The sequence below is a fragment of the Bos indicus x Bos taurus genome, chromosome 9, assembly GCF_003369695.1.
Source record: "Bos indicus x Bos taurus breed Angus x Brahman F1 hybrid chromosome 9, Bos_hybrid_MaternalHap_v2.0, whole genome shotgun sequence".
Classification (NCBI taxonomy): domain Eukaryota; kingdom Metazoa; phylum Chordata; class Mammalia; order Artiodactyla; family Bovidae; genus Bos; species Bos indicus x Bos taurus.
The window spans coordinates 20182479-20195744 of record NC_040084.1 but is presented as its reverse complement, the minus strand read 5'-3'; the positions used below and the strand labels follow the sequence as shown (position 1 = coordinate 20195744).

The 13266-nt window shown below is 36.7% G+C and overlaps 1 protein-coding gene across 1 annotated transcript in view; it reads right to left on the bottom strand.

The window, feature by feature from the left end:
* Positions 1–415: 415 nt before the first annotated feature.
* BCKDHB (branched chain keto acid dehydrogenase E1 subunit beta) overlaps positions 416–13266 on the bottom strand; it is a 268875-nt gene continuing 256024 nt past the window's right edge. The window contains exons 10-11 of the mRNA XM_027550996.1: positions 2493–2639; positions 416–695 (exon numbers count right to left, since the gene is read on the bottom strand). Coding sequence (XP_027406797.1) covers positions 2499–2639 — 141 coding nt within the window. The 3' untranslated portion in view covers positions 416–695; positions 2493–2498. The remainder of the gene's footprint in view (positions 696–2492; positions 2640–13266) is intronic.

Here is a 13266-nt window from a genome sequence, read left to right as displayed (position 1 = left end):
TCATAATATAAAGGATGTGGAAAAAAATATTTGCTTTGCAACATCAGGGCCAAAACCAAAAGAAAACAAAAGCTTGGTGATTTTGTAACAAAAGACAGGCCGAGGATGTCCATCTCCCGAAAAAGGAAGCGAGGGAGCAAGGACGATCCTGCCTCGCTACGTGCAGGAGAAAAAGTGAGTTCCCCTTACTATATCACCTTGTTGGAATGAGACGGAAGAAAAGGAAAAACATTCCAGAAGTTTTGCCAACATACAACCATCTTAGCCGTAAAGAACGAAACCAAATACAGTAAAGTTGAAAAATCAACATTTCTAAACATTTCACTTTCATTCAGATTTAATTAACAAGTTACTAGGACTCTCACTCTTCCACAAAAGTTTTTTAACTAAATGGAAAAAAAAGATGCACACTGAAGACAATCTGATTTTTGCTTTATTGAATAGTGTCCTACATCCAGTATTTACAGACATAATTGAATGAAATTTATAAGCCTACATGGGGACTGTTTTTAAAAATGAATCTGAAACACTCAATGGAAATGATCAATTCATATGTGTGAATACAATAATTAATTCATGATTTTTCAGCCAATATCCAAGTCGGTTCATTGCATAAAAACTCTATTTTCAAGAAGAAGGAATATAAAAAAATTGAGAAAAATATTTCCATATCTAGTCATAATCTTCCAGTTTTTCTGCAAAAGAAATCAATAACAATTACAGACATTCTGGCCACCGTGAATTAAACACAGATTTTCTCAATTACACGACTACTTTCTTTAAGGCCACTTTTAATTTTTAGCATAGAAGAGCAGTCTTATCATAATTTCATGAAAGGTCTACATTTTTTTTTTAGGTTTAAAAAGAAACACATACTCAAATTTAAAATCAGCACCTAAATATTACTTTAAAAATTGCGACAAGGCACAGAGCTGCACGTTATTACCTGGACCGTCCATAATGGATGGTCCACAGAAGGAACAGATGCACATAGAACTGAGGAAGTCCTCCCCCAGACCTGAGCGAGACTGCTGCCGCCAGGTGCGCTCACAGACATTAGGATCAGACACACAGTGTCTACCGTCTGCCTCTGCACGGCTGAGAGAATTCCGCGGCATGGAAACTGCTCGCCCTACTGACACCTATGACAACATCCTCAGAATGTGTTAGTTGCTGAGTCGTGTCCGACTCTTTGTGACCCCATGGACTGTAGCCTGCCGGGCTTCTCTGTCCTTGGGATTCTCCAGGCAAGAATACTAGAGCGGGTAGCCATTCCCTTCCCCAGGATCCTCAGAATAGAACTACAAAAAAAGGTGGGGATCCCAGTGGCAGAGAAGGCATTATTTTCTCTATATGCCCACATGTAAAGGTATCTCTTTCTCTGGTTTGAGGTGAGCTGATTTACTGCCCACACACAGAATTTAAGAATCATAGTATTTTCTAATCTTAAAATATATGGGCTTTATTATATTAAGCCCATTCTCACTTTTCCTTTCAAAGATCATGGCTCTTCAAAATGTTTTAATAATATTATTATTTGGACAACCTAGATATTAAAATGTAAAGCATTTAATCCCTAGCTACACATTTTGAACCATTTCAAAAATGCTGCTGCTGCTGCTGCTAAGTCGCTTCAGTCGTGTCCGACTCTGTGCGACCCCATAGACGGCAGCCCACCAGGCTCCCCCATCCCTGGGATTCTCCAGGCAAGAACACTGGATGCTAGAGATCAGATAAATCAGTGTATCATTAATAGCATCTTCTGTATTAAAACCCTGAAAACTAACTTAAAAGTTTTTCATTTTTTGCTAGAATAACACTGCTGGAGGGACAGAAAAGCATGACCTAGAAAATCACAATGAATAAATATCATGCATTATCCCCCATTTTAAATCATTCACTAGCCAAAAAAGGTTCTGGAAATGGTAGTGGTCCTGGATTTTTCTCTCTTTTTTTTTTAAGCAACAGTTTCCTTTATACATAATAAATAGGTTTCCTGTTCAACAAACCTATCTTTCAAGAGAATATAAAGGCAAATTTCAGAATGCTATGGATCACACCATATAGTTTAAACAGCTGGGGTCCAAATGAATGGTGCTTAAGGTTATCTTTATATAACAGAAATTACCTCTATTCACAAATGGTTTAAATTGCTGATAAAAATATACAGAAATGATGGTAAAAGTCGGAAAAACGAGGTAAGGTATATTTAGAGTCATGGCAGACGGCAAGTTCATCCCATAATTATTCAATGGTAACATATGAATATATCTGTTTTCTAGAAATCAGATAATGCATATGCTTGATATGTTTCTATTAAATAAAATATAAACATACTATCATAAGTTAATTTTTTTCCCTGAAATCCATACTTTGTTCTGGAAGTTGCCATTTATGAAAAGATAACACAGTGATAACAGCTGTTTCTTGGTCAACCGGACATGAATGTCAGGGGCGCTCACTAGCTTTCTTAAAACACAGGGCAGACTTACCCGTGGTCAGTAGTTGATCATTTTTCGAAGGGCATCATAGCACTTCCACTTGTCTGGGATGTAGAACGGTTCAAAAATGTGAGGGAACGGTGTGTCGTACCCACACACCCTTGATATAGGAGCTTCCAGGTTCAGGAAACATTCTTCCTGCAGAAGAATCCAGATGGTTGACTTCAAGAACTTCTTATTCACAGAAATGAAACATTTCGCTTCCAAATACAATGGCATTAAAATAGTTATGTATATTATAATGCGAAAAAAGCAGGTGAAAAAAGGAGGTAACACACAGTATGTTTAGCCTTATCCAAGTTTTACTGAAGATATGTTTTCATATATGTATGTGCATTTTACGCCTACATACATATCTGTTGCTTAAGACAAAATGTGATCATATCTAACAGGTCATTCTACAAATATAAATGTAATGTATGACAAAATCATGACAAATGCTCACAGTAAACTCTGCAGCTTGAAATGAGTGATGGTATGTGTCTTCTCTTGTTTCTTGCATTTTTCAAATTTTATATACCATAAACATGTTACTTTCATAAGTACGCATGTGTGCTAAGTTGCTTCAATCATGTCCAACTCTTTGTAACCCAGTGGACTGTAGTGCACATCAATAAAAAAGCAAATTAATTAACTTAAAAAATGTAAGATCTCAATCACAGGAAACCTGTAGAAAGTTATCTTCAAGAAAAAAAAATATTCAAGTGACAAATTCAAACTTAAAAATAAAATTTTTAGAGAGTTAAAAAAAACTAAAAAGAGATACATGATTAGACTATTCTTAGGAAAATGAAATTACCATTCCCAGCTATTACCTGAAATCAAACCTTTGGTTTTTATGTATCCACTTTCTACACTGCTTTGTGTCACAAATGCCTTGAAAAGGTCCACATTTTCTTCTATTTCACTAACTGTATTTTTACATTTTCACTTGAGCAGAAAGCTTTGAATGAAGTAGTGCTGATGCGCTGTCCCTATCTCCTGTATATATTTCTTCCAGTGACAAGGGCATCCGGGCAGAAAGGGTCAGCTCCCTTACACTCTCCCTGCACCCCAAAACCACTGCGACTTAAAGCATCAAACGCCATCATATGACATGGCTTATATGTGGAATCTAAAAAGAAGTGATACAAATGAACTTACAAAACAGAAAGAGACTCACAGACAGAAATGAACTCATGGTTGCCAGGGAGAAAGGATACTTAAGGACTCTGGGAAGGTTATGTACACACCGGTATATTTAAAATGGAGAAGGAACAAAGCTCTATTGTATAGCACATGGAACTCTGCTCAGCGTTACGTGCCCGCCTAGACGGGAGGGGGTTTGGGGAGAATGGATACATGTATATGTATGGCTGAGTCCCTTTACTGTTCCCCCAAAAGTGTCCCAGCTTGTTAATCGGCTATACCCCAATACAAAATGTTTTTGGTGTTAAAAAAATAAAAATAAATGTTTTTTAAAAAGCATCAAACAACAAATTGTGTTGGCTTTTCCAACAGAAAATCCTCATCAATAACTTCAGAACGTTGCAGACATAGGGTTTGAAGAATCACCTAAGAAATTCCACTACTAATAAGCTCAAAAGAGATGACATACTGGGTAGACTGCTTCTTGACTGAAATAAGTAATTTTAAAGGGATTTAATTGTCAACTTGGGATTAACTCAGTTTATTACTTTAGTTGACATGAGCTGTTTTTCTACTTCCCCTGAATACTACATTCTTCATAAACAAACTATCCATTGGGTACTGCAAAATACAGAAAAGCCAGGGCAAAGCATTTCACTTAAATACCCTTGATTTTACACATGTTATAAAATATTATTCTTTCGAACTAGTTCCCTAGAAAGCTGGTTTATGATAAAATGATGCTCCAGTGTTTGTGAAAACCACTCTTTTTAGCAGAAAGACAAACATCACCAAACTTTTTTTTTTTTTTTTTCCAAATAACAATGCTTCTAATTCTGCAGGATTGTAAGAATCACTCTATAGAAATACATCTACATGTTTTCAGGGGCATAGAAAAAGGTCTGTGAGGTCGCCCTTGAACTGTCAACAGTGGTCACCCTTGGAGGTTAGGAGAGACAAGGAGGGGACAATAGACTCCACGTGTACATTATACGTACTGCTGAAGCTTTTATGACACAGTATTACTTTTGTGGGCTTTCCAGGGGGCACAGTGGTAAAGAATCCACATGCCAAGCAGGAGACACAGGTTTGATCCCTGGGTCAGGAAGATCCCCTGGAGAAGGGAATGGGAATCCACTCCAGTATTCTTGACTGAGAAATCCCATGGACAGAGGTGCCTGGTGGGCTACAGTCCACAGGGTTGCAAAGAGTCGGACACAATTTAGCAACTGAGTGATTACTTTTGTAATTAACTGGCACTGATACAAAAGAGTAAAAAGAAGAATCATTTTATGAGAATAAAAGTTCCCATTTTATGTTACACAAATTTGTGATTTTACACATAGCATTTTCTTAATTTGGAAACAATTACTGTTAGGTATGTGGAATTAAAATGATTATAAAGTACTATATATAAATATATAAGATATAAAAATCACAGAAGGCAGTTCTATTTCCAGTTTTTTAAGGAATCTCCACACTGTTCTCCATAGTGGCTGTACTAGTTTGCATTCCCACCAACAGTGTAAGAGGGTTCCCTTTGATCCAGCAACCCCACTGCTGGGCATACACACTGAGGAAACCAGAAGGGAAAGAGACACGTGTACCCCAATGTTCATCGCAGCACTGTTTATAATAGCCAAGACATGGAAGCAACCCAGATGCCCATCAGCAGATGAATGGATAAGAAAGCTGTGGTACATATACACAATGGAGTATTACTCAGCCATTAAAAAGAATACATTTGAATCAGTTCTAATGAGGTGGATGAAACTGGAGCCTATTATACAGAGTGAAGTAAGCCAGAAGGAAAAACATAAATACAGTATACTAACGCATATATATGGAATTTAGAAAGAGGGTAACAATAACCCAGTGTACGAGACAGCAAAAGAGACACTGATGAATAGAACAGTTTTATGGACTCTGTGGGAGAGGGAGAGGGTGGGAAGATTTGGGAGAATGGCAATGAAACATGTAAAATATCATGTAGGAAACGAGTTGCCAGTCCAGGTTCGATGCACGATGCTGGATGCTTGGGGCTGGTGCACTAGGACGGCCCAGAGGGAGGGTATGGGAAGGGAGGAGGGAGGAGGGTTCGGGATGGGGAACACATGTATACCTGTGGCGGATTCATTTTGATATTTGGCAAAACTAATACAATTATGTAAAGTTTAAAAATAAAATAAAAAAAAATTAAAAAAAAAAATCACAGAAGGTAATTCAAGAATATATGATTCAGTTTTATAAAGGTGTGTGTGTGTGTGTGTGTGCGCTACTCACTTCAGTTGTGTCCAAGTCTTTGTGACGCCATGGACTGTAGCCCACCAGGCTCCTCTGTCCATGGGAGTCTCCAGGCAAGAATACTGGAATGGGTTGCCATGCCCTGTTCCAGGGGATCTTTCCCAATCCAGGGATCAAATCCAAGTCTCTTATATCTCCTGCATTGGCAAGAGGATTCTTTACCACTTTATAAAGATATATCTTAACTGATGGAAACAGTATGAAATTTTAAAGCTTTGCTAACTAAAGTACATTAAAGAGGCAAATCTCTTCTACGGACTTGTGTTAAAACTTTCTTTTAAAGAGACTGGAAATAAGATGTTTGGGTCAAGCTGCTATACAGTTACTTCCCACTGAACTAGCTCACATACAAATGATTTATATGTGACTATATGTTTTTCTGGTCAACGATCAAAATAAGCATTCTTTTTCAAGCTCAGTTTATTTTCCATATTGAAGCTGTACACACATACGCAGAAAAATAATATTTGAAACTCACTGGCAGATGTGTAGATCAATGGGCCAGATTAATCCCACACAAAGTATATCTCTCTTCATTAAATACATTATGACACCATAACTATAGCAACCATAAGCTCTGAATTTTCAAGATACTCTGCTGCTGCTGCTGCTGCTGCTGCTAAGTCACTTCAGTCATGTCCAACTCTGTGCGATCCCATAGATAGCAGCCCACCAGGCTCTCCGTCCCCGGGATTCTCCAGGCAAGAACATTGGAGTGGGTTGCCATTTCCTTCTCCAATGCATGAAAGTGAAAAGTGAAAGTGAAGTCGCTCAGTCGTGTCCGACTCCTAGCGACCCCATGGACTGCAGCCTACCAGGCTCCTCTGTCCATGGGATTTTCCAGGCAAGAGTACTGGAGTGGGGTGCCATTGCCTTCTCCGCAAGATACTCTAGATTCATCATATTCTTCTTTTCCATAAGTACACTCATACTTTTCAAACTGTAATGATTTTTTTATTCCAAAATAGTAATCCGCATAATGTTAGGAATGAATAACTCCCTAACTCGCGGGGCTGTCGAGAGGATTACAGGTCGTTTCCATCGCTGGGGCTGAGATGAGAAGTACCAGTTTCTGGTCTCTCTTCCTGGAGAGCCTGTATGTGGACTGGCTCAACTGACACGGAACAATGACAGATGGGATGGTGAGGTTCCAAAGCAGATCACAGTGGAACAGGTAACCAGGGGCAACAGGAGAGAGCCCAGGCAGGTGCCAAGAGAAACTTTCCTCCAGCTAGTCACGATCCAAAGTTTCACCTTGGATCCAGTGAAAAGGACGAAAGCAAGCCCTAATGTTATCAGGCAGTTAACACGTGCATATGCTGTGCTTGTGGGATGTGCTTTCACGTAAATACTCAGATGCTTTGAGAAAAACAGACATTTCTTCCAGAAGACCCTTGCATGAAACTCCAGTACATGGTATTTGAATTTACTTCTGAATATGTCTTTCTGTAAGTATGAAAATTTTCTTTCCAAAATACGTTAACCGTAACAATGGTAACAAGAACTTCTGATGTAAATGAGTTCTATCTTATCTCATTTAAACATTTCAACAAACCTAGGAGGTAGGTGTGATATTCCATTTCACAGATGAGCAAACTAGGTGAAGGAACTTGCCCAAGGTTGAAGAGCTACATCCAGAGCCAAGACAGGATTCAAACCTGACTACCTTCATTCTGCAAATTTTGAGGCACAACTACTGAGAACAGCAACAACAGGAAAACAAATAAATGAATAAACAGGAGGCAGGCTGGGATTAAAGTTTCACAAGAGAGCCTTAAGAGGGTTAAATTGAGTCTAAGAAACTTGTCTCATACATAAAGGAAGGCAGAGGTTAAGACACGTGAAAAAGCTAACTAAGCATGACGGTAACACACGCAGCAAAAAACGCACGGTCCTGGGCATCAGGAAACTCCTAGGCTATCCTAAATGATTTTAAAAAGCATAACTCAAATTGTTTACATACTAGCCATCTGGGTTGCTATGCATGTTATAACCAGAAAAGGAAGCAAAGCATGTGAAATAACAGTTTCAAATCATAAAAGTCGTAGCTGCAGGCAAGGGCATTTATCTGCCTATCTTCTGTATCAAAACAAAATAAAAATTTAAGTATTTCTGCAGAAATTGCAGAGGACAGAGATTCTGTAAATTTTTAAGGCAAATAAAAATTAATAAAATAGGATTCATGGTTGTCTTAAGATAAAATATTGATAGGTTTTAAAAATTAAATGTACTTAATTGTAACTATATTAATACTGTATTGCATCTTTGCAAGTTGCTAAGAGAGTAGATCTTAATAGTCCTCATCACACAAAAAATTGAGTATTGCATTTATTCATATATTTTTCATAAATATAACACAGGTTACATGTTATTATATGTGCATGTAAATACATTTATGTTACGGCTTTCATGGGCTCGCTCAAAATGTCTCAACGTTAAACTCACTTCCCCATGAAAGTTTTATAGACACCCAGCCGTAAATTCTCCTGTCACCGTGTCACAGCGGTTACATCACTGAAACCAGTCTCAGGCATTCCGCACTGTAGCTGTGGTCACTCCCAACAAATCTTTTTGTTGTTTTCATGGCAAGGCTATACAATATAATTGATACAGCATGTAATTTGGAACTCTATCTGAAGGGAATCTTTGTTCTACTAGGATTTAATCTTTCTAAGGCTCTGTTTACTCAACAGCAAAAGTGTTAAAAATTCTGTGCCTGTTGTGTTTATACTCTGCTGTTACCTTGCCTCTTTGCCTCCCTGCTTGGGCCGCAGCCCATGAGAAGTACCTGCTCTGCATGCCTGACTCAGCACAGTGCTCAATAATTGTAGGGGTTTGTTGCTTTTTTTCCTCCTTCTAGTTTTACTGAGATATGATAGACATACAGCACTGTGTAAGTTTAAGGCGTACTGCATAATGATTTGACTTAGGTACATCATGAAATGATTATCCCAGTCAGTTTAGTGAATATCCATCATCTCATCTAGACACAAATTTGACAAAATAGGAAAAAAAAACTTTTCCTTGTGAGAGAACTCTTCGGATTAATTCTTAACAGCAATCATGTATAACAAACAGCAGTGTTGGTTATAGTTGTATTTATCATGTTGGTCATGGCATCCCTAGTACTTAATTATTTTAAAAATGGAAGTTTGTGTCTTCTGACCATCTTCATTCAATTCTCCCACCGCCCCATCCTCCTGCCCCTGGTAACCACAAATCTGATCTCTTTTTCTGTAAGTTTGTTTTTGAAGTACAATTGACCTAATAATTGCTAGGTTTTGTTCTCCTCTTAAAAATTTTCGAGTGATAATAAACACAAGGTATCAGAAATAGCTCAAATCATCATTGAAGATAAAGAGTCGGGTACACAGAACCGTCAAACAGATTGAGATGTAATATCCATCATAGCTCAGTGACCGATAGCTACCATTTATTGGACACTTACTAAGCCTTAAAAAATGTAAGAAAATACCAAAACAAGTTTCAGTGCTCTATGAGGAAGGAGGGTGGGGACCACTGAGGTTACTGAAGGAACCAGGCTGCACCCAGTGAAAGACAGGATCTGGTGCTGCCCCCTGGTGGGGAGCAGGGAACCTATACCCTTCAGTTCCTGGGCCTAGGAGGACAGATTAAGCGTGGCCAGATGACGGGTTAAGTCAGAAACTCTGGAAATGGTTGAAAAATCCCCCCGCACCCCGCAAAAGAACGTAATTTCCAAGCATTACTGTAGAAAAGCAGCCTGTCAGTCAGGTACTGGAAGGTTCCATGTGAAAATGTGCCCAACAGATAAAGTGAATGTAATCAAGGCACAAACACTTTAAAAAACAGTCAAGAATAAAGACCGTATAATATCATTTGATTTATTTTTAAAGCAATCGTTTGGCTTTCGGTTTTTTTAATTCAAGGCAATTTCAGACTCACATTTCTTTCTAAGAGCAACCTTGGAATAATTTTTATTCAGTCCTTCTAATGACAGAAAGCTGGATATGGCCCACTGTGTAAGACTACAAAGTATCTTGAGCCGGAAAGTTGTGAAGTTCAAAGTGTGATAAGAAAAATTTAGGTCTTGCATACATGTTTCTACTTTCTTACAGCTGATTACAGAATGAAGAGTTCCTTTCACTTTCCTGAAAAACTATTCAATTAATTTTCCTAAACATTTAATGGAAAGGTAGACATGCAGGTCACTGCAATGAGAAACATATCCAAGTCAAAGTACACTGCCTACAGGGTTATCTCATAAACCTGGATATTACGTTCTTCCTTGGAACAATGAGAAGCAGTATTCCACAATTTAATGTCAAGCAACCATTGACAAAATTGATTTTTAAATGACTTTAAGGTCCAGGTTACATCACATAAACATTTTGTCACCACAACACATTTAAACAAGGAGAACATATTTTGTTTCTAAGAGCAGGTTGGGGTGAGGGTAAAATAAGCTATACATGTGAAAAGTACTGAACAAGACATATAGATCATAGAGTTATCATTTCTTCTTTAGGGGAAAACGTTAAGAAATAGCTTTAAGTGTTTTGTGAAGTTTAAAACCTAAATTCCAATACCATTTAATCCCTGTTAGTTTAATTATTAGCAATAATGTTTATGTGATGTAACCTGGACCTTAAAGTCATTTAAAAATCAGTTTTCTCAATGGTTACTTGAAATTAAATTAAGGATACTTTCTTCTAAATGCAATACATTGTCTAGGGATCATAATGAGCAGCACAAGAGTTAAACTAAAAAAAATATGAGAAAAACTAAATTAATATACCAAAATGAGACATATTTGATAGCTTGGAAGTCCATGAACTTAGAGACTTACGTGTTGACTTTAGGTTGATTAGTTCTAGTTATTTATGTAAGGTGAGACATCACCTGGCTTCCAAATACTATCAGAGAATATTTGTTATTAATACATGTAGATTTAATCTACCATGAAAATATGCCCATAGTCAAGACAGTTTCAGCAGCAGAGAAAAAAATGATGCTGGAGTCTTGAATGACAAATGAGTCACAGAAACCTGTGAAGGTACTATGCCAGCGACTGCAAGTTAATTTCACTCCTGGATTAAATAAATACAACTTTACTAACGCAAAATGAAGTAGGTTTCATTTAAGTTAATGGTTTAAACAGAAAGTATCACATTTTTAAAACGGAGCTTAAAATATACATTTTACGTCTATACCAATTTTCTGTACAGACCTATGAAATAGACCTGTGAAATTTATTCTTCACAGACAGCAGAGTCCCTAATCTACCTCCAAACTAACAGGATGCTTCCCATTAATACAGCTTTTTATTTTACTTTTCTAATACTACTCACATGAGATGCATTCAACAAACACTGGTTGATATGATGTCTCTCACTTTTAAAACACAGTTGAACCAATATAACTAAATAAGAGAGTATATGAATAATATTATTTCATCCAGATTTCTATAGCACCTAAAACATTACACTTAATCCCAATTATTTCAGCAAAGCTTTCATTTAAAATCACAACCTTGACTACATTAAAAGCTAAGATCTCTATTAACTTTATTAGAACACCTTCAATGTCCGCTGACTTTAATAATAACAAAGAATGGAACTGAATTCTAAATTAGGATATTCACTGAAATTCAAACTCCATTTTTCAAATGGAAGCTTCTTTTCTGAAGTTAGACAGAAATATAATTTCTGATTTAAACTGGATACAGTCTAGCTACCTAATACAAGGTTGAATGATATTAAGATATATATAGAAATGATTCATGGTTCAAATTCAATAGCTCTATTAGAATATAAAAATGTTAATATAAAGTTATCTATGAATCTCAGTGCATTAACTCTATATTATTGTAGAAACTGAGGTAGAGCAAATTTTAAAATAAAAATTTAACATTAAAATCAATAATTTGTTATATAATAGAAACTGCCTTTTTTCCCTCCAAATGATACTTTTGTAAATTTCACTATTTTAAAATAGGAAAGAAGTGAAAGCAAGTGAAAACTTTCTATAATTTATAATCTTATCTGAATTTGCTTTTTAAAAAAGTACACAGTGCTCATTTTGGCCCAGGGACTATACCAAATATTTCACAAATATTGTCCTTTTAATCTTTCATAAACACTAAATTAGCAATCACAAAGGTAAAACTTGGCATCCCATCCAAACCACTTTGGTTTGGTTCTGTTTTCAAACTTTCCCCCAGATATACTCTTAAGCTATGACCTGAAGCAGCCTCACCATTTATAATAATTTCTTCATTAAATCTTCCTGCAACACAGTCTATTGATTTGCTTCAATCCATCTTCAATGATGTTCTGAGGTTTAAAAAGTTAGAAGTCTAAATTCTTTTGAGATATACTATGGGCAAATTTGGACATTTACTATGTACTGTGGCTACACCGGTTTTGTTAAAACACTTTACATTCAATAGAGAGAGGGAAAAAAAAAAGGCAATGCTCTCAAGTTTCCACAGACGCTAAAGCTTCTCAAATTTTATAGTTCAAAATTCTTCCTATAGAAGAAAGCATCCACACAGCAGCAAAGTTTGAAAGTGGAATTTCCCTAGAATGTGAATGCATAATGATAAACATAAGCGACTAGCAGCACTGGGTCGTCTCATGAACAAATCGCCCTCTGTAAGGTAGGACTTTTGCTTTGCTTGGCACTAGGAAATTTAAATTACTCTTGTAAAGCAACTTTTGATGATCCTACAAAGCGTTCAATTTTTCTGCTTGTTTTGCAACGAAATTCTTTGTATAGCATTCTCACTCCACCAAATGGTGCTCGGCAGGCAGAAATCAATTCTGGCTAAAGTGACTTGATGATTCTTTTGTTTCGTGACGTAGAAAATATATTCTTTTCAAATCTGGGGGATCGAACCTGCACTCAGAAAATTTCTAGTAGGACCTGTCAGTGTCCCAATTTTGCAACCTGTTTTTTAAGTTTCAACACTAATTATAAAACGAAACTACTAAAATAGAGTGATTTCTGCCTATTTGACACCATCTTTCTAAAAGGTTTAAGAAGCTGGATTTAAAATAAAAAGGAGAGGTTCTAAAATATTTGCTATCTTACAAATGATACTCCTGTTATAATGCGTTCTTCTTTACTGCTTTTTCTTATTCTTCGTGTTAAATTTCTAGTTTATGTTTTAGTTTATGTTTAAAAGAATGCTAAAACAACTTGCTAAATGCAAATACAAAGTTAAGGAAAAGGGGAAAATCAACTTTATCTACATAATGCCAAAAGAGATGTGTCAATGTTTCCACTGAAATTAAACCTACTTTTTTTTTTAAAGTTAATCTTAGGTGTCATAGCAACACAGCCTTTAAGG